The sequence below is a fragment of the Netta rufina genome (assembly GCF_964035555.1).
Source record: "Netta rufina genome assembly, chromosome: 1".
Taxonomy (NCBI): Eukaryota; Metazoa; Chordata; class Aves; order Anseriformes; family Anatidae; genus Netta; species Netta rufina.
In genome coordinates this window covers 132736161-132759261 of record NC_140123.1, presented here as the reverse complement: position 1 = coordinate 132759261, position 23101 = coordinate 132736161, and the positions used below count along the sequence as shown (strand labels likewise).

Genomic DNA, 23101 nt, shown 5'->3' with positions numbered 1-23101 from the left:
ATAAAGAACATTTATTTATTTAATCTTTCCTAGCTTCTCCTACTTCAATTACTACTTATGAAACATGTCAGACTTATGAGAGACCTATTGCATTTACTTCAAGATCAAGGAAGCTATGGATTCAGTTCAAGTCAAATGAAGGAAACAGTGGCAAAGGATTTCAAGTCCCCTATGTCACTTACGATGGTGAGAGTGGGATTGTTTTCCATCTTTCTGTTGTATCTGAATTGCACAAAACTGTCCTTTAGATAATCTCTCTTACATTGATGACAGGGAGCGAAACATAACCAAAATGGTTTTCAGTGCATTACTTTCAAACTCTTTACAACTGGTTTAAATAATACCTAATTTTACACTTGTTATTTTCCTAATATTTGAAGAGCAGATGGCAAGTTACACAGAATTCTTTATAAACTTTATTCTTCTCCCACTGAATTCAAAGAGACTCCCTTTAAATGGTCATTTAGCATATGCATAACAAGAATACTCAGAATTTCTGTGCATTTCAGGAAGCCCCTTCATCAAGTCCTACTGGTAACCCACAAGATCATGAAAAGCATAAATTAATAAAATCACAACTCCAACAGAGAAAAGCAATGGTGCAAGAGGATCCTTTCACTAAGGATTCATAAATCCAACATTTCTTAAAACAGTCTTGCTTCTCATATAGAAATATACAATAAACTGTATATTTTGTACTCTGGGATGATTGTTTTAACAAAACTAAGACTTTTCTGTGATACCTCAGGCAGCTGTTAGCCCATCTCTTTTCCAAACACCAAAGAAATCTGGGGAATGATAATAAAATCTGTATTAAGTTGGTGATTAGCATTGATTCAAGAATTAAAATGAGAGCTGTTCTCAGTGCAGACAACAGGGACAGTTCCTTACTGTGTCCCTGACTTCATGAGTAATCTTTGACAGTTACTTTCTACATGTGGCACTGTTTCTTCATCTGTAAAATACAGATAATAAAGCATTACTATCTGGAGGGAGTAGTTTTCTGGGTTAATTTAGCTTACTGTTCAAAAGCAGTACAGAATTTAAAATTTTAATTAGGTAGGACTACAGCAGGATGAGAGACACTGAATAAAGAACTGGATACTAAATTTCTCAGCTCTGCATTGAAGAGAAAGTCTAGTTAATCAGTGTTTGTCTGGCTATTATCCACCCATAGGATGTCACAAACAGTCGCTCACTGATGTTTATTTTTCAGAGGATTACCAACAACTAATAGAAGATATTGTTCGAGATGGAAGATTATATGCATCAGAAAATCATCAAGAAATTCTAAAGGTACTAAAATTCTGCTTTAGCTGAGGCTAGCCAAGGATTCATTTCACTAAATACTTTACCAACATAGCTCTCGCTACCCTGGTAGGATCATAATATTTGAAGTTTACATGTGACCCCAAATGAAATTATCCATCTTCTGAGGTTTATGCTGGTATTTGTAGTAACAAAATCAGTAGCTCAGCTGGGCTGAGCTCATCTACATCCTCTGCTGAATCAGGATCTAAATGAAATATATGCTACCATGATTGTATATTAGAATAATTACTCAAAAAAGAATAAAAAAACTATTGTTTGAAGAGTCTTCTTCAGCCTCAGTCTAAAATTTGTTTAAATGAGTCATTAAGTTAGAATTTCCTGTGCATTAAAAAATGTATCTACCTAAACTTTTGTCCTGCCTTCACAAGGTACAGCCATAATATAGCATTGCAGGCTGTCCATGAAATGATTTTCAAATGATATAAGCAACAAATTGGAGAGAATTGTGGGGAAAGGCTGCTGGGCTGGGTTGCCACCTATAACAACTAGTTAATGAAAATTTATTTTTTTTTAAGGAAAAAACAGAAGGCCAAATTCAGCGTGCTAAATGTGTAGTTTAGAAGGAGAGGAGCTGATTAACAGCCAGCTCTCCTGGCCATCCCTGCTCCAACCCTGCAAGTATTCACTGACTGAAGTTTGGAGGTCACTCAGGTTTCAACTCCTGTGCTGAGAGACTCGGGCACAGGCTCAGCTGATTCTCTGAATCAAGGTTTTACCAAAGTGCAAAAGGTCTTTAAAGAGATAAATGTTGCTGGAGACCAGCCTTCTCTTACCCTTATGGAGGGAAGGCCCTGAGCAACTGCTTTAAAGAGTCTGGAAGAGCAGCCACAGGTAGCTTGCAGTGCTAATGCAATCTTCTACAGCCAGTTTGTGGTTAACCCAGCTGCTACCCACTCAATTCTGTACCTTCCAGGAACACTAACTGAAAAAAAAAAAAAAAAAAAAGAAAAGGCACAGTAGACAGATTCATCAGTGTAAAATTCCACACAACATTAAGTACTTTCCTTATATTCCTTTACCCAGAGTCCAGTTTTGCAAAAAGAAAAAAAGGATTGTTGTTCATTAATTTTAAAAGATGTACAGAAAAAAAATCCAAACAGTATTTTTATCTAATATGTATGCTGTCTCGTAGGACAAGAAACTGATTAAAGCTCTCTTTGATGTACTGGCACATCCACAAAACTATTTCAAGTACACAGCACAAGAGTCAAAAGAGATGTTTCCAAGATCATTTATAAAGCTACTGCGATCAAAAGTTTCCAGATTTCTACGACCGTACAAATAGTGGTATTCAGTTTGGGATTATTTTGCATTCTTGTTGAATATTATCTCTCCTCCGTAGTAGAAACATTTGGTAATTTGAAGGCTGTTTTTTGCAGTCTTTATTTTCAGTTGTATATTTAAGAATATCTACAATGTTTTATAATTTTTAAAAGCCAATGTTCTAAATGGATTTTTTACTACAAAAAAAAAAAAAGTGGATCCCTGAGTGCATCTAAGTTGAAGATACAAATTTGTGTCTGCACTAGTGTATCTTCACTTTCCATTCAAAACTATATCATGTAGAAAATATTCCTTCTATATTTTTATTTTTCATTCAGAAGTAGTTTTCTGCAAAGCAAATAAGGCATCTATTCAAATCTGATTAAACTACCTGTCGATAAGTTCTGTTGTAGAAAGGAGTATGTAGTATAAATAATACTTGGATTTTGAATTGCACTTGAAGTTTATATTTGAATCTTTAGAAGAAAACAAAACAATCTAAATTGCATTATTTCTCATTTGTGGCTTAGTGGAACCTCTGTCCAAGTAGAAATCAAAATGTAAGAAAAAAAAAGGAAAAAAAAAAAAAGAAACAGATGTTTAATTTTGTTTTATGAATTAAGTACAATTGAGTCCCATATCCTAACATTTTATCTGTCCTCTTCTAAACTTTTTCAGAGGTTTTCCAACTGTTTGCAATAGCGTTGAAATGGATTGAGCTAATGAATTCTACACAATAGTTTGTCCCTTTGGAGGCAGTTAAAATAGGATAGATGAGAAAGGAACAACAGCAACAGTACTAGTGTTCAGTTTTTATTTCCCTTATTAGAGCATCTAATTAAGTACAATATATAAATATATAAATATATACTTCTATTTGTGGGTACATTATTAATGTTATCTTTAGTTACTGTAAATATTATTCATGCTTAAATCTTTACTACCACACACACTATTTACTCACATCTATTTGTAACTTTGCTTAGACGATTAAATGACTTCTCCAAGTGCTTGTCACTTCCGTTAACAGCAAACTGAAGCCTTCTGGAGTTTTATAACACAGGATAATGGTTTACTTTGGGGCGTTCTCTTTTAACATATTATTCCAAGAAAATTAACATCTATTTAGAAGCAACTACTGTGCAGTAAAGGGTCAGTTATTTCTTGGGCACCCCTCACACACAGACCAGCAGAGTTACTCCTGAGGACAGCATGCTTGTGAGGAGCTTACTAAGGAGGAAATGCTCGATCTGCCAGCTCAAAAATGCTGGGAACATACCTCTGCCATGGGCCCAAGCTCCAAGGGGGCAGTGGGGGGAACAAAGTTTTGAACCCCGGTTAGATGAGTTGGAGGTCAGGCCCTGCAGGCATCAGAGACCTAATGCTCCCTTTTATCACAAATTTGCATCCACAGTCCTCAGAAAACATGAGGACTGTAGTCTGCAAAATAGCATTAGCCTTGTGGTCAGGCCTTCCTCAGAGTGACAGGTGCCTGGGTGCCAAGACAATGATAAATCCTTATTCCTTCTGTTTCCTGACACAGAAGCTAATTTCAGTGAGAGAGCAACCTCTTTATTTTCAAGTCCCTTCCTCCTTTGTATCATTTTCTTTTCTGATCCTACAAGTTTATGACATGCATAAATTAATTATCATGCCAACATCCTTTCAGAAAAAGACTATTATAACTTTTTTCTTACTGGTTTTTTGTTTGTTTGTTTGTTTTATCTCTACCCTGTAATTTAAATTACCCTTGGATGCTCTCAAAGACATACATTAAGTGTTGTTACAGTTAACTTTTGTCTTCAAGCAAGTGCTGTTTAAGTTTACAAAGTTGTTTTCTGTTGGCTACAACTGGTTGAATATGCCATTTCTAAGAGATACCTTAAATATTTTGTTGATTTCTTCTGCTTGGCCATCTTGTATTTTTGCTTGCCTTCTTTCCTCTTCTGTTGAAGAAGATTTTTTTTTTTTTTCCTGTGCCTAAATGGTTTCAACTTAGTCTAACAACTCAGTTTTCTCACTTGTGGATCTGCGGTCTTTGAAGAGCTTTGCCTTTAATCTCTATATTTATATATTAACCTTTGCTTCCAAACATAACAACTCCATACAGATTATATTTTAAAGGCTGTTTAGCTTCCTCTTTAGATCAGGGCTGAAAGTAACTGCCCTAAAAGGTCCATAAACCACTGGCAGTACTGTAATATTTTCCACATTCTTATCTGCATGAGGAATCCATATAGCAACTACAACACAGGCTTGTCCTGGTTGTGGCCACTGTTACCGGGACCTTGGTATAGCTGTGAGAGGTGAATACAGAAAGAACTAGCCTTGTTTTGCTCTGGTACAACTCACCCTCAATTACAACCATGTTAGACAAAAGCGATGTTTTGTCTAGTTCATCCTGAAAGACAACTTCAGATGTGTGTGATAGCTTATGCTCCCTGGAGCCATATGAGGGCATGGACTCCACAGTCAGGACAGAGCACTCAGTGACTTCTGTAGCAAATGCAGAATTTGTGTTGCTGAGAACAGTGAAAGAGATTAATTTAGCCTTCAAAATTATACAGTGAAATGCTTCTAAATACATAGGGATTTCATGAGCCAACTTTGAATGCATGCAGCACAGAACTACCATTGAATATGCAAATTTATCATTAAAAAAAAATAATGGCAAGTGGTATATAGGATCTTCTGAACCAATTTCAGCTGATTTTTGTGACAGCACATAATTTTTACATGAACTCTAAAAGTAAAAAATGCTTTGACAAACCTTATCCAAGAATATCTTAACAGTTTCAGAAAGACATAAGTATTTTTCATACTAGATTTACAGTTACAGAAATTGGTATTCACCAAAGAGAAGGTGAGCTGAGCTCTTCATTTGTTTATATAGTGTAGGGTGTTTTCACTGTAAGAAGTTAGAGAACATATTGCTAGTATATGATAATAGCATAACAACAAGGAATGTCATTTTCTATGGAAAAGATTTAGATAAATTTAGCAATCAGAAAACACACAAGGTGAAACACTGCCTTCTTTATGAAAACTAGCTTTCTGGAATGAATTAACACATGGCAGAAATTTTTGACTTTTATCCTAAACGTGAAATAGTGCATTTAAACATATTCAATAAATACCTCCTTCTATCTATTGTTGCAGAATTTTACGTTGTGTCCAGGATAGGTTCAATAACACAGTTGTGCTATTCTGGGAAGGCTGAAGAGGTGTCCATTGGTGATCACCCAATTCCACATCACAAACAAGCCAAGCTTTTTATTTTCAATTTGCAAATGCCTATATCCTTAAAAGTTGCACCTGTAGCACTTAGTATTTTAAGCTTCTCCTCCTGCTTTAAATACTGCACTTATTTTTAGCGAGGTGGTAGTGAATCATCCCTAAGCATTCTTATGTGCCACCAAATAACAGCCTGCACACCTGCTGCTATCCGGGAGATTGCAACAGTCAGATGTCACTAATCAAGCCCTAAATCATGCATGAAAGTGCTTGCTAGTGATTGCTGTAAGCAAGGTACTTGCGCGTGTCACTTGAGTACAGGGAGCACTGGGATTCTGTGCTTAGTAGGAGATTGCTGCCTACATCTTGCCTGCAACAGTAAGATTTATACTGCCTGAAGATATAGGTCCCTGAAACTGGATTTAAAGCCACTTCTTTCAGCCCATTTTCCTGCCCTGCCTTCCTTCCTCTATCATGTATTAGATTTTTACCTGATGACTGACTTTTCAAAAGACAGTTATTTCCTTATTGTGCCTCCCACATACAATAAAGTTAAATCACAGTGTGTTAGACATACCGAAGATTTAGACCAATCCCTCCTATACATCAGCTTCGCATTAGCTTTAAGTAAGCTTACTAGAGTAAGCTAATTTTAGCTTTATGTTGTTTTAGACCAACATAAGTAAAGATAGGTTTGGTTGCAGAGCTTTCAGAGTCTGCATTTTGATTTGTCATATGTTTTTTAAAGAGAACAGCTAATCTGTAGACCTCTGTCTATATGCAGAATGAACAGATGATGCCACATGAACAAGAAGCATGCTTACGTGCATTAAACATTCAAATAAGAAAGTCAAACCTCACCCCATTCCCCTTTGTGTGTCCAACAATTTCAAATTTCACAGATCAGTCTTATGCATAAACAACCCAGTTTTAATCTCGTAGATAACAAGTTCTAATCTTCAAGAGCAGAAGCATTGGTATGATTCTGGTCTGTGACAGCATCCATGTCTGGACTCTAAATACCTTTGAGTTCTCTTAAAAAATGAAGTTGCAGTGAAATCCTCAATAACTGAACTCAGTGGGGAATTCCTCAGCCACCTCAGGGGTCTGGGTTTCCCCTTTTCTGCATGATGGTAATGAGCAACATGCTGTTATGTGTACTTGTGTCATGATTTCAAGTAGTTGCATTTTTTTCCATAATTTAAAACCACTCTTTGACAGGAATGGTAGTAACTGGAGAGGTTCTATAGACTCTCAATACTTTAAGACATTAATAAAATAGTTTTCTAGGATGAGACACTGTTTTAAGCACTTGCAGGGAAGAAAAAAAAAATTGTCTCCCTTAAGAATTTATGGAAGAAGGGAAATCAATTTCTGTAAGGTAATATAAACTTATTCCTTGGTATCAGACTTGAATTCAAAGAGAAGTCTTGTGTTTTATTCTAACACTTTTCATCTGAATAGAAACAAACTGGGAAAAAAATCTTAAAGTAAAAAAAAAAAAAAAAAAAGTTATCTAAGTATCTGAATATATACAATTCCAGTTTGTTATTTCATTTATTTATTCTGTTTCATCACTAAACTTTTTAATCTATAAAAGTAATATGTAATATACAAGAGTAAAATGTACAGAAGTACCTTTAGATGTAATAATTTAAACCATCAGTATTCAGAAAGGTGAGGTAAATTCTAAAGATCTACAAACAACTGCAATTCAACTTTAGCTGAATTTCTCAATATTTAGGAAAAGAAGTGGCTTTGCTTAAATAAACTTTATTTTAATGATTGTGAAAATATCTTTTTAGTTTGTTTTTATTACTTTTTTAATTAAAATTATTTTGTAAATATTGTTTTCTATGTTTTATACCTTAGAAAGGCCACTAATTTGCATTGACAGCAGCAGATACTTAACAGATGATTTAAAAGGTACTTACACAACACTGGCGTGTGGTCAGTAGCCAGATACATCCTTCCAGACTACTGCTTTTCTTATTTCTGCAGTCTCACTGGCATCAAAGAAAAAATTTCTGGGGCAACTTAACCTGCTGATTTTCACAGAATTGACTATCAAGTGTCATTCTGAAGTGCTTGCCATTTTCACATCACATAAAGAATATGTATTTTAAAGTTAGTGCTAGTTCTTACTAGAGTAAGAAACAACATGAAATTCAGAAATAAAAGGGAATTCAAATGATTATCACCAAATATAGCATAAAGACAAGGAAAGATATGGTATCTCTGTGCTCATAGGTAGCAATGGAAGTGATAAAATAACATACTGGATGAGATCATGAGCATTTTTAGGCAAAATTGTCACTGAGATCTGTGGGATTTTTACCTACATTAAGTTCAATATGATCATATCCATCATCTATTAAGCAGGAATTTCTAGTAGACTAGATTTTGAGAAAAATACCTGGATGCATAATATTGATTTCTGTACCCATTTGCTATGTCTAAATCACTGGTCATGAGTGACATTTTGAACTAAGCCCTTGTAGATGCTGCTGGGACTTCTAAGCTTTATTATCAATGTAAATTATGTATAAACAGCTATTCCTGTATGAAATGCACCGTGGTAGTTTAGAGCAAAGACAGTGAATAACTGTACAAAATTTGATACTTAGAAACTAAAATACAGTGATCTAAGCTTTACCAATATTTTAACACTACTGTCAGATTTGTAGTAGAAAATGTTGTTGTAAATGTACCTTATAATAAAATACATTTCATTTTTCCTCTGTATATTAATAGCTTTGTTTTCTATGTCAAAGCTCAAAATGAAGCATGTAATAAAAAATTTGTTAAAATCACTTTCATAATAAACATTAAATGGAAAAAGGTATCTTCACCTGCCATTTTATTCACGTATGTGTAAAAGGTATACGAGGTATATGTACCACACACCAGCGTATTATAAACAACCATCAGAAGAGAAATCATCTTTTTGATAAGATTTATATATTTCAGTCTAATTTGCATCTTTATGCAACAGAGAGCTTTTTATTTTTTATCAAACAACTGGAGCACATGAGTGCTGGAACAATGAGTTCCTTCCAAACAGACTTCAAGGACAGTTATGCAAAGCAAGAAGAAAATAGAAAAAGTGGAAAGTAGAGTCTCTGTAGTGACATCAGTAGCTCAGTTAAAATTATTTAAATAATCTTTTGCAGTTCAGGAAGTGCAAATTGTCATTAAGGTGTGTGAGAAACACTCTGTAGCCAATGACTGAGGCTCAAGGGAGGATCTCAGTTGTTATAAGTTAGACCACACAATTTACTGGTCTATTGAAATTATTTTATTAATCAAGTAAGCAGACACAAGCAAAACAGCGCTGGGCAGCTGGGGAGTCTCCGCTCCACCACGGCACACAACTTCCCCTTTCCAGTGTCGCTGTTTTATAGCATTGAAGTTCCGGCTTGTCGAGACTTGTCAAGACCTGTCGAGACCTGTCGATTTGTCGACTTGTCGAGACCTGTTGACTTGTCGACTTGTCGAGACCTGTCCTGAGACTGCGCAGTCTGTTGTTGGGGGTCGTTATTCTTCCTCCAGTGATCATGCGTTGTGCTTGTGTTCAGGTGGGGGCAAAACAGGATGTCTTGCTTTGTCCCCATGTTACAATGCCGTGAGTTGTGAAACCTTATCTCCTCAGTAGATTCTTTAAATTCTCAAGGACAATGAACAAACCCCTACTAATTTATCACAATCCCTCCTTTTTCTTTTTCTAACATATTTTGTTCAATGAATTTTTGCAATATCTGCTTGCTGAGCATCAAAGTTTCTGCGTTGTCCTCCTCCTGCTCAAGAGATTCATACTTAGCACACACAAGCATAAGATGAGCTGCCTCTAATTGGCTTTTCACAATTGTGATTACTCAATTGAATATACATGGTCCAAAAGTCAGTGCTAATGTAAGTAACAACAAGAGCCCCGCTATGGTTGATAGCAGGGTAGTAAGCCAAGGTGAGTAATTAAACCAGGATTCATACCAATTCTGACGAGCCTCATTTTCCCTTTTGCGTTTTTCTAATCCTTCCCGCAATTTAGTCATTGTATCTCTTACCACCCCAGTATGATCTTTACCAGATGGCATTCAGCCACTGTGTGATGGGTATACATATACTCTTCAGTGTGGTATAGAATCCTTGGTATAATGACCACCTGTACACAAAAATCATGAGATGTGCTAAACAATTTTAAAGATATGCAAGGAGTGACTCCTAACGATGAACATACCCACCTAGTGTTATTTGCAGGAATTAACCATTTGTGTGTTTGGTCTATTTTTTTCAGTGACATGGCACAGATCATTTTTATCTCTTGGAACTGTGCCGATACATCTACCTTTTCCCATAACTTGAGTCAAAGTTATCCCGATTTCCTGACCCCAACTGCATTTGGAAGGATTTAACTCATTTGAATATTCAGACCTCCCCATATCTCCTATAGCTTCATAATATGGGGGCTTAACACTTACACATAGCCAGCACCCTTCAGTTATCTCAGGATTAGTTTGATTTAGTACCTGGAAACTAGCATTTATAACTTTCCACATACTACTCTCGGGTACAACCCCTTTCTTTTTTTTTTTTTTTTTTTTTTTTTTCACAATGTTTGGAAGCAGTGTGGGAAAGGATAACTCTGTCGACTTACTAGAAAACACTGTAGTAGGTTGGGCAGTCCCAGGTATATTTACAGTCTGGACAACCAAACCTTCCCCTAGTAACTCTTTATTAGGCCCGACTACCTTGGAAGTCTCGGGTTTTTCCTTCTTTATTAGTATGAGTCCTCCCCTATCTGTTCCGTGTTTGTAAAATCTGACATGTTTCCTAGTACCCAGCTAGTATCATCCAGGTTTGTTATATTTATATATAGAACCTTGCAAATTTCTTTATTTCCGTGGAAGGTTCCTGTATATCCTATACCATGCCCTCGCCACCTGTAACAAGGATCCAATTGTCGGTTAAAACCTTGCAGCCCATATCCTACTCATAAGAATTTATCCCAACCAGCCCCGAGTGTCCAGTCTGTAGCAATGGTTTCACACCCCCGGTATGCACAATAATACACGTTCAGGCATTTACAGTACCCCTTTCCCGGGTTAGAACTTGGGCAGAAATAAAATCCCATATATTCCCAGCATCGGGGCCTCGAGATCAGCTGACATAGTGTAGAAGTAAAGCTTGCCCCCCCCCCCAATGTTATCTGGGTTGCAATAACCTGTTGATCTTCGAATCGACTTAAAGTCCATTTAAAAGGTTGGTGGGGGTGGTGTTGAGTCGCTATGCAGGATGAAATCACTGCGAGAACCCCCAAATACCGATAGGAATGGCTGAGGCCCATTTCTTTCCCCACTTATTCACTCCTCTGCCTCACTCGTCAGTTGGGTTGTAGCCAACTACGAGGTTTTAGTTCTTCTTGGCAGCAGTAGTGTTCTTCAGGGGAGAGCCTCTACCTTAACCCATGGTACCTATCGAGTTCGTCGCAATGTGAGCTTCAGTTCTTTGTTTCCTGGAGCGATCTCCCACTTCTCATCACAGATGGGTCCTTTAACACGGCTGGCATGTGTCCATCCTTTCTCCACAGTCCGGATGACTGTTTCTGTAGTAAGCAAAACAACATAGGGGCTGATTTAAAGATCAAAGCCGAATTTCCTTAAGTGGTATATTCTTTATTGCAGCGCTGGATGCACGGGGGATCCTTCCGCCTATCGTGCATGTTTGAAGTGACAAACTATCTCGTATTTATACAGCGAAACAATGAATATTCAATTAGCACCTATACATATTCATTACCTAACCCCGCCTACCCTCGCTTCGTATGCTAATTAGCTTATCAGTCCTTGCGCTTGCGCAAAGCCTTCCAAGAATTGTGGGCCAGGGTCTCCAGGATGTGGGCAGTGGTCTTTGGGAGGAAGGCCGTAGGTCTTCCTCGTAATGCACTTTCTTAATCAGTTGTTTTCCAGGCTGTAAAAATGCTGAGTTGTCTTTCAGTTTAACTGGGGGTCGGCGGATAACAGGATGTCTCAGTTAACAGGGCCTTCCTCATCATGGTGTTAAAAAAAAGTCTCTTTCCAAGTCTTAATTAGAATTGAGGGTGATCAAGTGGCAATTCCAAGTCATAGGGCATACCATATAGCATTTCAAAAGGAGAAATTCCTACATCAGTTCTGGGCTGCGTCCATATGTTTAACAGTGCAAGGGGTAAGCATTTTACCCAAGAAGCCTTAGTTTCCAGCATAAGGTTTGTTAGTTGTTTCTTAATTTCACCATTCATTCGCTCTACCTTTCCAGAAGAGGAGGGGTGCCAGGGGCTGTGAAAATCCCACTCAATCTCTAAAGCCTGCTTTAATCCTTGTAGTAAAGCTTTACACCCATCCAGTCACGTGGTCAATTAGGACAAACAAGTAACTCAGTGAAGTCTACCTGTATACTTTGGAAAGGTCAAAGCCCTGGCTCCCGTCCCCCTCTAGATAGGTTACAGAAGACCTTTTTATTTACCCTTTGACATATAGTACATCCTCTGCATGTGTGCTTCCCTAAAGTATATATTTCTACATAGACATGCTTTCTTAGAACAACATCACACGTTGCTTGCACCTCCCAATGACTCTTCTGATGTAAAAGAGTTAATATTTGCCTCATTATCACTTTATTCAGCATTTCTCTCCCATCAGGGAGTATCGATTTTCCTTAAAATGATCCACATATTTGTAACATTAATACCTCCTTGGGAGGTTGTAATTGCTCCAAAATCTTTTTTAGAATTTACCCAAATAGATAGGTGGCCCTGTAAACCCCTGAGGTAAAATTGTCCACCTATATTGTTGCTTCCGCCCCCATTTCAGGGTCTTTCCAGTCAGAGGTGAATATACGTTTGCTCTCAGGGCCTGAGAGCACTCCATTAATAACACTGTTATTCCAGTCTAACAATTCACTATTTGAATGCCCAATTTAATCATCAAATCCCTTCCCAACAAGTTAGTTTCCACCTTGGATACATACAATAATTGCCCAATGATCGTTTTATCCCCTGGTCTCAGCTTAGTATTCCCCAAAAATGGCACTGTTATCCCAGTACCTTCTACCCCCATCACATTTAGGGTTTCATTAGTTAATTTAATCCCTGATACTTTACAAGTCAGTAATGACTTAGCTGTTCCCCAGTGTATTGGGTTTGACGGCAAGGTTCGGGGGGGGTGTAAGGGGTGTGGGGGTGGGAAACTGCAGTGGCAGCCCCCGTGAGAAAAACCCAGAAGCCTCCCTGTGGCAGATAAGGGACAATTTCATCTGGCCCCAAAGGGGCCCACTGCTGCCCAGAGCCAAGCCATGAGCAACACAGTCCGTGCCTCTGTGAGTGCACATCCACGAAAACAAACAAACAAAGAAACAAACAAAAACCTGCTGCTCAACAGCAGCTGGGAGAGCGAGAACCCCCCCCCGCAGACACCAAAGTCAGTGCAGAAGGAGGGGGAGGAGGCGCTCCAGGCGCTGGAGCCGAAGCCCCCCTGCGGCCGCTGGAGCAGGCCGCTGGTGGAGCAGGCTGTTCCCCCCTCCCCGATGCTTGGGAAACTGAACAAACGCCACAGCAAATATGCAAATATACCAAAACTTCTAGACTGTTACTTAGATAATGCCTACATCACCTTTCCCTGCTCATTCAACTTCAAACAGCTCTGTTAAATATTACATGCCACACCTTTAACACTTTCAGCAACCCTTTTAACACTTCCTTTATCTTTCTCCAGCCCGTACTTTTCTAATGCCAGCACCAAAGGCTCAGTCAGAGTCCAACTTAATTCCATACCTTTTCCCTCCAAGATACTGAAACAACATATCAATCAATATACCATATTTCATCCCATTTTCCTTCTTTCCACAAAAACAACATTAACTGTAATATGGTGTTATAATTAATAGTTCTATTTAGGGGCCACTCCAATCCATCCTCTAGTTTATAAAGTGGCCACCACTGATTACAATATTTGATAAGAGTTCTTTACTTTCTTTACCCTCTCACCCCACTATATCCCTCCAATGTGTTAGTATACATCCTAGGGGGCTTTTCCTCGAGGTTTCTTTGCTTTGAACATTTCCTATTGTAATCTACAGTGGTTAATATTCCACTGTTTTCCTAGAAGCTCTTTACTAGTCAATCCCAATCCCTCCAAAATTCACAATATATAGATACACAAATAAAATCAAACCACTGTAAATTAACTGCCTGCTGACAATTACACTGAGGACATTTAAACCTGATGAGCCGATGATATGCATGGGCAAATTTTGTTCCCTTAGACATACACCTCAATGGCAGTTCTTATATTTACATATTAACATATGTATAAAAGAATACTTTAACAAAAATGCCCGGGCTTTTATATATACAATATACAATGTACAGTTATTATTCCAGTTAGAATTATTCCTCAGCAGCTGCAAACATTATGCCAGTTGCCATTAAAGCTCACTTACCCTCCTCCTGTCCTTTTCTTAAAATCTCGGACATCCCCGGAGTTAATGGGGATGGCCACATATTCCATTCCTGGCTGGGGTCCCCCCATCGCTATTTCTCGTAGGGGATGTAATCCCTCCCTTAAAGCAGATTTCTGATTTCTTGCCCTGCTTCTGGTTACCGGCCCCTGCGTTTCATGATCCGATTCCGATTCTCCTGGATCAGCTAATTCGGGGAGTCCATTAAGGACGGGAGCAGTTGATGCGGGCGGTGGAATATAGGGCGGGGGCGGTGTCGGGACTTCCAAGTCCTTTCTCTTTTTATCCCACCCTCCTTTTTCTTTTAGAGGATATAGATGCATCCTCGTATCTGAATTTATCCAGAGGTGCGCATACTCACTTTCTTCCAGACTAAAGGGTTCCTTTGAGTTACATAAATATTTAGGCCTGACAAACCCAATCTTCAAAAGACCCAAATACAGGCCAGTAAAGGTGGTCTCCTCGAATCTGTTTACCACCCCAAACTTCAACACAATAATGTATCATTTTTACTTTATTCCTTCCCCGCCTAAAAGGGGAATCCTGCCAATTTTTTATCATTAATCCCGGGGTAACCTAACATCAGATGTTACCCCACCCATGGGACCAGAAGGCTTACTCTTCTTCTGTCCCATCTTCCGGAACACCTTCACACACACACGCATGGATCGCTTCCCCCTTTTCGTGGCCCAGTCCTTCGCGGGATGTGGGAACCGCACTACCGAGGGGTCCACACTCGCTTCATCCGCAATTGGACGTCTCGTTTGTTGTGTTCCGGGATACCCAACCCCAACCGAACGGATCACCGGCCTATACTTACCCACCCCGTGGGTCTTCGTTCGGGCTTCATGCACAAAGGTTGCCTGGGGTTTACCGGTTTTATTTGCTTGTGTCTAATTTTGGGGTTCGTCGGTGAAGGATTTGAATGAAAGTAGTCCTAGCGAAGGCCGCTGAAATCAGCTGGGCGCCCCCTCCGAAGGTCTTTCAATCAGATTGCCTTCATCCGAGTCATGGCACCAAATTGTTATAAGTTAGACCACACAATTTACTGGTCTATTGAAGTTATTTTATTAATCAAGTAAGCAGACACAAGCAAAACAGCGCTGGGCGGCTGGGGAGTCTCCGCTCCACCACGGCACGCAACTTCCCCTTTCCAGTGTCGCTGTTTTATAGCATTGAAGTTCCGGCTTGTCGAGACTTGTCGAGACCTGTCGAGACCTGTCGACTTGTCGAGACCTGTCCTGAGACTGCGCAGTCTGTTGTTGGGGGTCGTTATTCTTCCTCCAGTGATCATGCGTTGTGCTTGTGTTCAGGTGGGGGCAAAACAGGATGTCTTGCTTTGTCCCCATGTTACAATGCCGTGAGTTGTGAAACCTTATCTCCTCAGTAGATTCTTTAAATTCTCAAGGACAATGAACAAACCCCTACTAATTTATCACATCAGTGAAGTAGTAATTTATTTGCAATTGCAATGGCAGACGCCCCACAAACAGAAGAGCGCACCTACTAGTTCCATAACACAGTTTATATACTTTTTTTCCTCGAGCACCAGGACTGGGGCCCTTCTCTGTTTCCCCATTGACTGGGGTAATCCAGGTTCACAATCTATCCAGTGCTTCACAGACAATGCTTTCAGGTGCCAGCCTGTTATAAGTCTTTTTTTTTTTTTTTTTTTTTTCTTTTACTTTTATACTCTTTGAGGTGGTAATGTTTCTTACACGGTGATTTCTCCCTAATTTCTCTAAGGGTTCTGGTTGTCTGCATTTTACAAGGTAGTCTTGTAGGAATAGAAATGTTGTTTTTGCAGAGTTACATTGTTTAGAAGGAAGGAATATGGTATTGAGATATGCTTACAGTGATAAGAAAGCTTAAGCAGGCAACCATGTAAAATGCAGACAACCAGACTCCTTAGGACAATTAGGTGAAAATCACGGTGTTAAGTCAAGTCAGATAAGTGAAGAAACATTACCACTTCAAACAGTAAAAATGGCAAAAGGAAATTGAAATTTAACAGGCCGGCTACTGAAGGCCATGCATTGTTTGTGAAGCATCAGATAGATTGTGAACCTGGATTACCCACTCAGTGGGGAAACAGGGGAGGGTCCTGCCATTAAAAGGTATGTAAACTGTGTTTTGGAACTAGTAAGTGCGCTCTCTCCTGCTTGTGGGGTGCCTGCCATTGCAATCGCGAATAAATTACTACTTCACTGAGATCCTCTCCTGAGCCTAAGTTATTGGCTACGGAGTGTTTCTCACAGTCTGCCAAGTTTTGTTATCACTGCAAGCATATCTCAATACTACATTCCTTTGCTCTAAACAATGTAACTCAGCAAAAAAAAACATTTCTATTCCCACAATCCCCCTCTTTTCTTCTTTATAAACTGTTGATTTTTGCAAAACTTTTCTCTTAAGGTGTAATTTGGTAGATATCTTCCTCTTCTTCACTTTCTTTGCTTTCCATCTCCTCTAATATCATCATCTTATCTGAGTAGGGTGGTGGCTCTGTTATACATGGAGTGGTAATTCGTGTTGAGAAAATGGTTGATATTAATAAAGAAGGGGGAGATTTGGGAATGTGGCCATGGGGGTTGGAAAGCCCCATGGTTGAGATAACATTAGACTCTTAACGACGAGGCCATCAGGAATATAAAAGAGTTTAGAGGGAACAAAGAGGGGTGATTCAGGAGACTCCATGCAGTCTTGGGTTGCTTGTTCTCCAGCCATTAAGGAATGGAAGTTTCTGGGTGCCTGCTGTTGCTGGGCAAAGTTGTTTGACCAATGAAAAGTTGTTTTGAAAAGGACTGCTGTGGAGAGAAGGGTATAAGATGGGAACCTTGAGATGAACCTCTGTCCTTGAGATGAAAAAATGCAACACGATATAACGAAGTTACGTCATCAAGAAAGAAGTAGAAAGAAGGAATGAATAGGGACAGGCTAGCAGAACAGGGACCAGGATGGGAACAGCACTTTGATTGCCTCATGAAGATAGGTTCGGCCAAACTCAGCAAACTGCTCAGAGAAGCTCATACAGAAAGTCACTGGAAACAGGCGCACAGGAGCTGGAGAGAAGAGGACCTGAGCACACAACTGCCTCTTGCTGGTAAGCAGTTGTGCATTATGGGGAATCATACGTCCTTAGGAACAAGGACTGTCCTGGTAACCTTACAGCTTATTCTCCTTATTAACAATCAGACAGTTTATGATCCTGAAACAAGGGACCAAATTGAGGTCAAGGTGTGGGACTCTGCAACTAAAAACGCCAAGGTTGCAGTGGGATTGCTCTGCACCTGGCGAGCAATCTCTGAGGCCTTAAAGAGCCATGTGGGGCCACAGTCAGACACGTGTGGCTTGCCAGATAGTGAGGGAGCTGCGGGCTCCTTTACTGATCTGACTGCTACGCCATCGGCCCCTCTGCTGCCACAGCCATTGAAGGCTTTTGCTGCTATGCCCCCTGTTGACCTGGACGTGCCTTTTGACCCAGGCCTATTGGCCTTGAAAACAAGATGGATATGCTTTTCTTCGATCCGGGAAGAACTGGATACCTAAGGCCCAAAGACCGAGTTGTTGGTCAAATAACTGGGAGAGACCCAACAGCCAGACTGAGAATAGCTGTATGGAAACGATTCTATATTGCCATCAGAGAAAGGGAAAAACTCAAGGAGAAAGCAGGAGAGAAAACAGGAGGCCCTCTTTGAAATGCGGTAGTTGAAACATTTGAGATTCAAACAGGGTATGGGGATGTGAATGCCTGGGTAGAATGGGTCAAATATACTGTCCAGAGTCTCAACCATAGCTACTGCTATGCTTTTGCTTCGAGATGACCGATTGCCCAGATAGTGCCCTTCCCCGGGGGGTGGACTGAAGACTCACAAGGGATGTGATGTATGATTGCATTGTACCAAGAAAAGACTGCCTAGGGAAATGAGGCCTGTAAGTCTCTCTTTGCTGTTCCTTGCGTGATAGCAATATCAGGGCTCCCCCTGCATTCTCTACAGCTATAGGTAACCATACAGCTTGCTTCTCATGGCAGGGTGTGAGTGCTACCTGGCATCTGGGAGAATTTGCCTTGTGCTACCAAGGACTTGATGGGAAACTGCTCAAGACTAGAGATCCCCAGGGCAGATCTCTGGTGGTACTGTGGAGGGAAGATCTTACGGTCCACCCTACCATCTAACTGGGGAGGCACTTGTGCACTTGTTCAATTACCTATACCCTTCACCCTGGTGTTATAAATGAAGTCTCAACTCAATCTTAATTTAGTAATATTCATAAAAGAAATATTTATAAAAGGTATAAAAGGCAAGTAAACAGCGCTGGGTGTGCGGGGAGTCTACGCTCCATCAACACGCACACAGAAACATCAAACATTCTAAATATACAGAACATAGCTGTTACATGCTAAACCAGAGTATGCCTATACAATCAGAAAAGGTAACAAACAATCCTTTAAGTTCCATGACTTACTAAACTCGAGTATGCCTATGCACGTGTACAATCAGAACAGGTAACAATCCTTTAAGTTCCACGACTTAACAGTCTTCATTTTCCATTCCTTTTCCTGATTACAAACAAGTCTCCATTTTCTATTCCTTTTGAACAATATATCTTGCTTTAAGTTGTCAAGCAACTCGGTCTTTGGGCCTTAGGTATCCAGTTCTTCCCGGATCGAAGAAAAGCATATCCATCTTGTTTTCAAGGCCAATAGGCCTGGGTCAAAAGGTACGTTCATGTCAACAGGGGGCATAGCAGCAAAAGCCTTCAATGGCTGTGGCAGCAGAGGGGCCGATGGCGTAGCAGTCGGATCAGTAAAGGAGCCCGCAGCTCCCTCACTATCTGGCAAGCCACACGTGTCTGACTGTGGCCCCACATGGCTCTTTAAGGCCTCAGAGATTGCTCGCCAGGTGCAGAGCAATCCCACTGCAACCTTGGCGTTTTTAGTTGCAGAGTCCCACACCTTGACCTCAATTTGGTCCCTTGTTTCAGGATCATAAACTGTCTGATTGTTAATAAGGAGAATAAGCTGTAAGGTTACCAGGACAGTCCTTGTTCCTAAGGACGTATGATTCCCCATAATGCACAACTGCTTACCAGCAAGAGGCAGTTGTGTGCTCAGGTCCTCTTCTCTCCAGCTCCTGTGCGCCTGTTTCCAGTGACTTTCTGTATGAGCTTCTCTGAGCAGTTTGCTGAGTTTGGCCGAACCTATCTTCATGAGGCAATCAAAGTGCTGTTCCCATCCTGGTCCCTGTTCTGCTAGCCTGTCCCTATTCATTCCTTCTTTCTACTTCTTTCTTGATGACGTAACTTCGTTATATCGTGTTGCATTTTTTCATCTCAAGGACAGAGGTTCATCTCAAGGTTCCCATCTTATACCCTTCTCTCCACAGCAGTCCTTTTCAAAACAACTTTTCATTGGTCAAACAACTTTGCCCAGCAACAGCAGGCACCCAGAAACTTCCATTCCTTAATGGCTGGAGAACAAGCAACCCAAGACTGCATGGAGTCTCCTGAATCACCCCTCTTTGTTCCCTCTAAACTCTTTTACATCCCTGATGGCCTCGTCATTAAGAGTCTGATGTTATCATCAATGATGGGGCTTGCCGACCCCCATGGCCACACTCCCAAATCTCCCCCTTCTTTATTAATATCAACCATTTTCTCAACACAAATTACCACTCCATATATAACATCAGCAACGTTTTTAGCCTTCCCCCAGATCTGCAAACTCACCCAAACAGCCCGGAACCACAGACAGCTCAGCTGTCCAGCAGCCAGAACTCCTACCCAAAGTGAGATGGAAGTGCAAAGAAGCAGTGAGAAAGCACCTGCCCCCACTTGGTGAAGACAAGAAATACATAAACCTCAGGTTGGAGCAGGATCACATTCTGTTGCCTCTGGACAGGGCATGTTCAATGTGGCTCTACTGAACAAAGAAATAAAAATATATCCTACTTTTCTTACTTGGTTTGTTTAGGGGAAAAGACTTACTGTTTTTCAGGTAATTAAAAAAAAAAAAAAAAAAAAAAAAAAAAAGGTTGACTTAACTATAAAAATGATTTTATTTTCTGGGAACTTTCTCATTTTCATAAAGTCACCTGGCAGTAGTAAACAAGCAACTACTTCAAATCAGCAGTAGTAAACATTGCCTACTTGAGATAACATCTGGTGTACTGAGCAAAAGCTATGCAAAAAAAAACAAGTCTTGTAACTTGGCATGCATGATGTAGGCTCTGTAGAACTGTATGATGGTATGTGCATACATAATATACCATCCTGTACTGAGTATATAGTGGAGCCAGAGGTGAGGGAAGGGTGGCTTTGGGAGCTTTTGTGGTAAGCAAGATCCACGTGAGGACTGGTAAGTGATCTAGTTCCCACATTTTACAGTGTTAGTGCAAGATTACCAGCACAGACTTTTTTTTTTTTTTTTTTTTTTTTTTTTTTTTTTTTTTTCCTCCAAACCACAATATTAGCAAAAACATCCACAAACTTAGAGAAGCATGGCAGGAATACAGCTACTTTTCAAGCTTCTGTTGTTTAGTCAGGTAGGTGTTCCTAGTGACATCCTAGTAAAAGCTTTGTGCTGTGAAAGCATGGGAACACAGCACACAGTGGAGCAGACCATCTCAGGCAAAGAGGAAGATTTGCCTGCATTTACTATTCAGATATCCAACCTAGGTATTGTGCTAGATCTTCAGCTGCAGAATGGTGGTGTATCGTTACAGTATGCAGGCATCAATTTTCATCTCTTTATACCCTCTGTGCCTGACCAAGCTGTCACAACTGTAACATACAGACCTGCCTCCTGATAGCTCTTTCATCATGTAAAGAGAGGGACTACTGTGCTAGGTAGTTATTTGACAGAGAACATCAGTCAGGCTACACAAGATGGGCAAAGAAGAATTTTTTCAATGTGCTGTTGACATTAATTCTCTTATGATTGATCTCCATGAATCTGGGTCTTTCCTGACCCACTCCTGGCCCTACATTCCTACTTCTAGCCCCTGCCTTTCACTTGCAGGGCTGTAGGGCACCCCTCCCAGTGTGGTTTTGTGCTGCCAGCAGGAGCAGCACTGGAATCAGACCCTGACTCGGTTTGAGGGTGGACTGCCAGGAAAAGCCACTTCCACAGTCCTGGAGCAGACAGCCCAGCAAGAAGACAACGCAGGTGTTCTCAGCAGCAGCTCTTGGCTAGCCAGAGCAGCAGGTGTAATACACAATAAATGTTTGTTCATTGTCTTTTGTATTATAAAAACAAGGAGTTCCGTTTGAGGAGCGGGAGTTGCGAAAGCTCCCTGCTGAAGTAAGGAGCTGTATAATACTTGGCTAGACACTGAAAATTCTTTTGCTTAATGTAACAAAAAAGAGAACCCCCTCCCCTTCTCTCCTTCTGCATCTCAGTTGCCTCTTTTGTTCAAAGACACTGCTGCAAAGCTCATGTAACCATCTCCTGGTAAATTGCTAAACTAGTGTATCAACATCCTGCCTTCCTGTTGTGGGAATAGAAATGTTGTTTTTGCAGAGTTACATTGTTTAGAAGGAGGGAATGTGGTACTGAGATATGCTTACAGTGATAAGAAAGTTTAGCAGGCGACCTTGTAAAATGCAGACAATCAGACTCCTTAGGACAATTAGGTGAAAATCATGGTGTCAAGTCAAGTCAGATAAGTGAAGAAACATTACCACTTCAAGCAGTAAAAATGTCAAAAGAAATTTGAAATTTAACAGGCCGGCGACTGAAGGCCATGCATTGTTTGTGAAGCATCAGATAGATTGTGAATCTGGATTACCCACTCAGTGGGGAAACAGGGGAGGGTCCTGCCATCAAAAGGTATATAAACTGTGTTTTGGAACTAGTAGATGTGCTCTCTCCTGCTTGTGGGGCGCCCGCCATTGCAATCGCGAATAAATTACTACTTCACTGAGATCCTCGCCTGAGCCTAAGTTATTGGCTATGGAGTGTTTCTCACACTGTCTCACGCTGGGCCAACATGACCAAATAAAAAAAGAAGTTGAACCACAATGCTGAGGAAGACTACGGCCTTCATCTTCACGACCACCAGAGGGACAGAGACAACCCCCTAGCAACAGTATGCGCAGTCACAGAATATACCAGGATGTGCTGTGTAATCCCGGAATTACCAAGATATAAAAAGGGACCCTGGCGGGGGTGAGGTGCACGCCGTTGGCGGAGCTGAGACTCCCTGGCCGCCCAGCGCTGTTTTGCTTGCTGTTGCTTACTCAATAAATTCCTTTCTATTATTAATGCAATGCTCTCTGAAAATTAATTAAGGGGGCAACTTATAACAGCAGGCACAGCACAACCCAGCAACACCAGCCTTGTGGATACTTGAGTAGCCACAAGTATCAATGCCTTGCTTCTGCAGCTTTGCAGCCACACCTGACCACAGGCCCAAGCTACCAGTACAGCCCTGGGAGACTCAAGTCAAGCAGGTGGTGGCAATTCCCTGTTAAATCTGAGGAAGAAAAGCAAAACAAAACAAAAAAGTTTTCTCGGAAACTTCCAAGCAACCCAACAGGGCGAGCCACCTCCCTCTTTCCCTGTGAGAGGGCCGCACTAGTGAAAATCCACTCTTCACCACCGCCCTCCCCTCCCTTCCCCTCCACCCCCCCAAAAAAAAAAAAAAAAAAAAAAAAAAAAGCACAACACCTTAAAAGTTTAAAAATTAACTCGTTCAGCCTCTCTGCCCCCTGTATATACCCCTCAGCCCTAAACCCCCAACAGCTGTCCCTCAACCGTTTCTAACGGCCGCCCCAAGGC

General features: G+C 40.5%; 1 protein-coding gene across 1 annotated transcript in view; it reads left to right on the top strand.

Annotated features, from left to right (window-relative positions):
• SCUBE1 (signal peptide, CUB domain and EGF like domain containing 1) overlaps positions 1-2617 on the top strand; it is a gene marked incomplete at both ends in the record, with an annotated part of 218245 nt that extends 215628 nt beyond the window's left edge. Inside the window, 3 exons of the mRNA XM_084301766.1 lie at positions 34-186; positions 1217-1296; positions 2465-2617. Of these exons, the coding sequence (XP_084157892.1) occupies positions 34-186; positions 1217-1296; positions 2465-2617 (386 nt within the window). The remainder of the gene's footprint in view (positions 1-33; positions 187-1216; positions 1297-2464) is intronic.
• Between the last annotated feature and the right edge of the window lie 20484 nt (positions 2618-23101).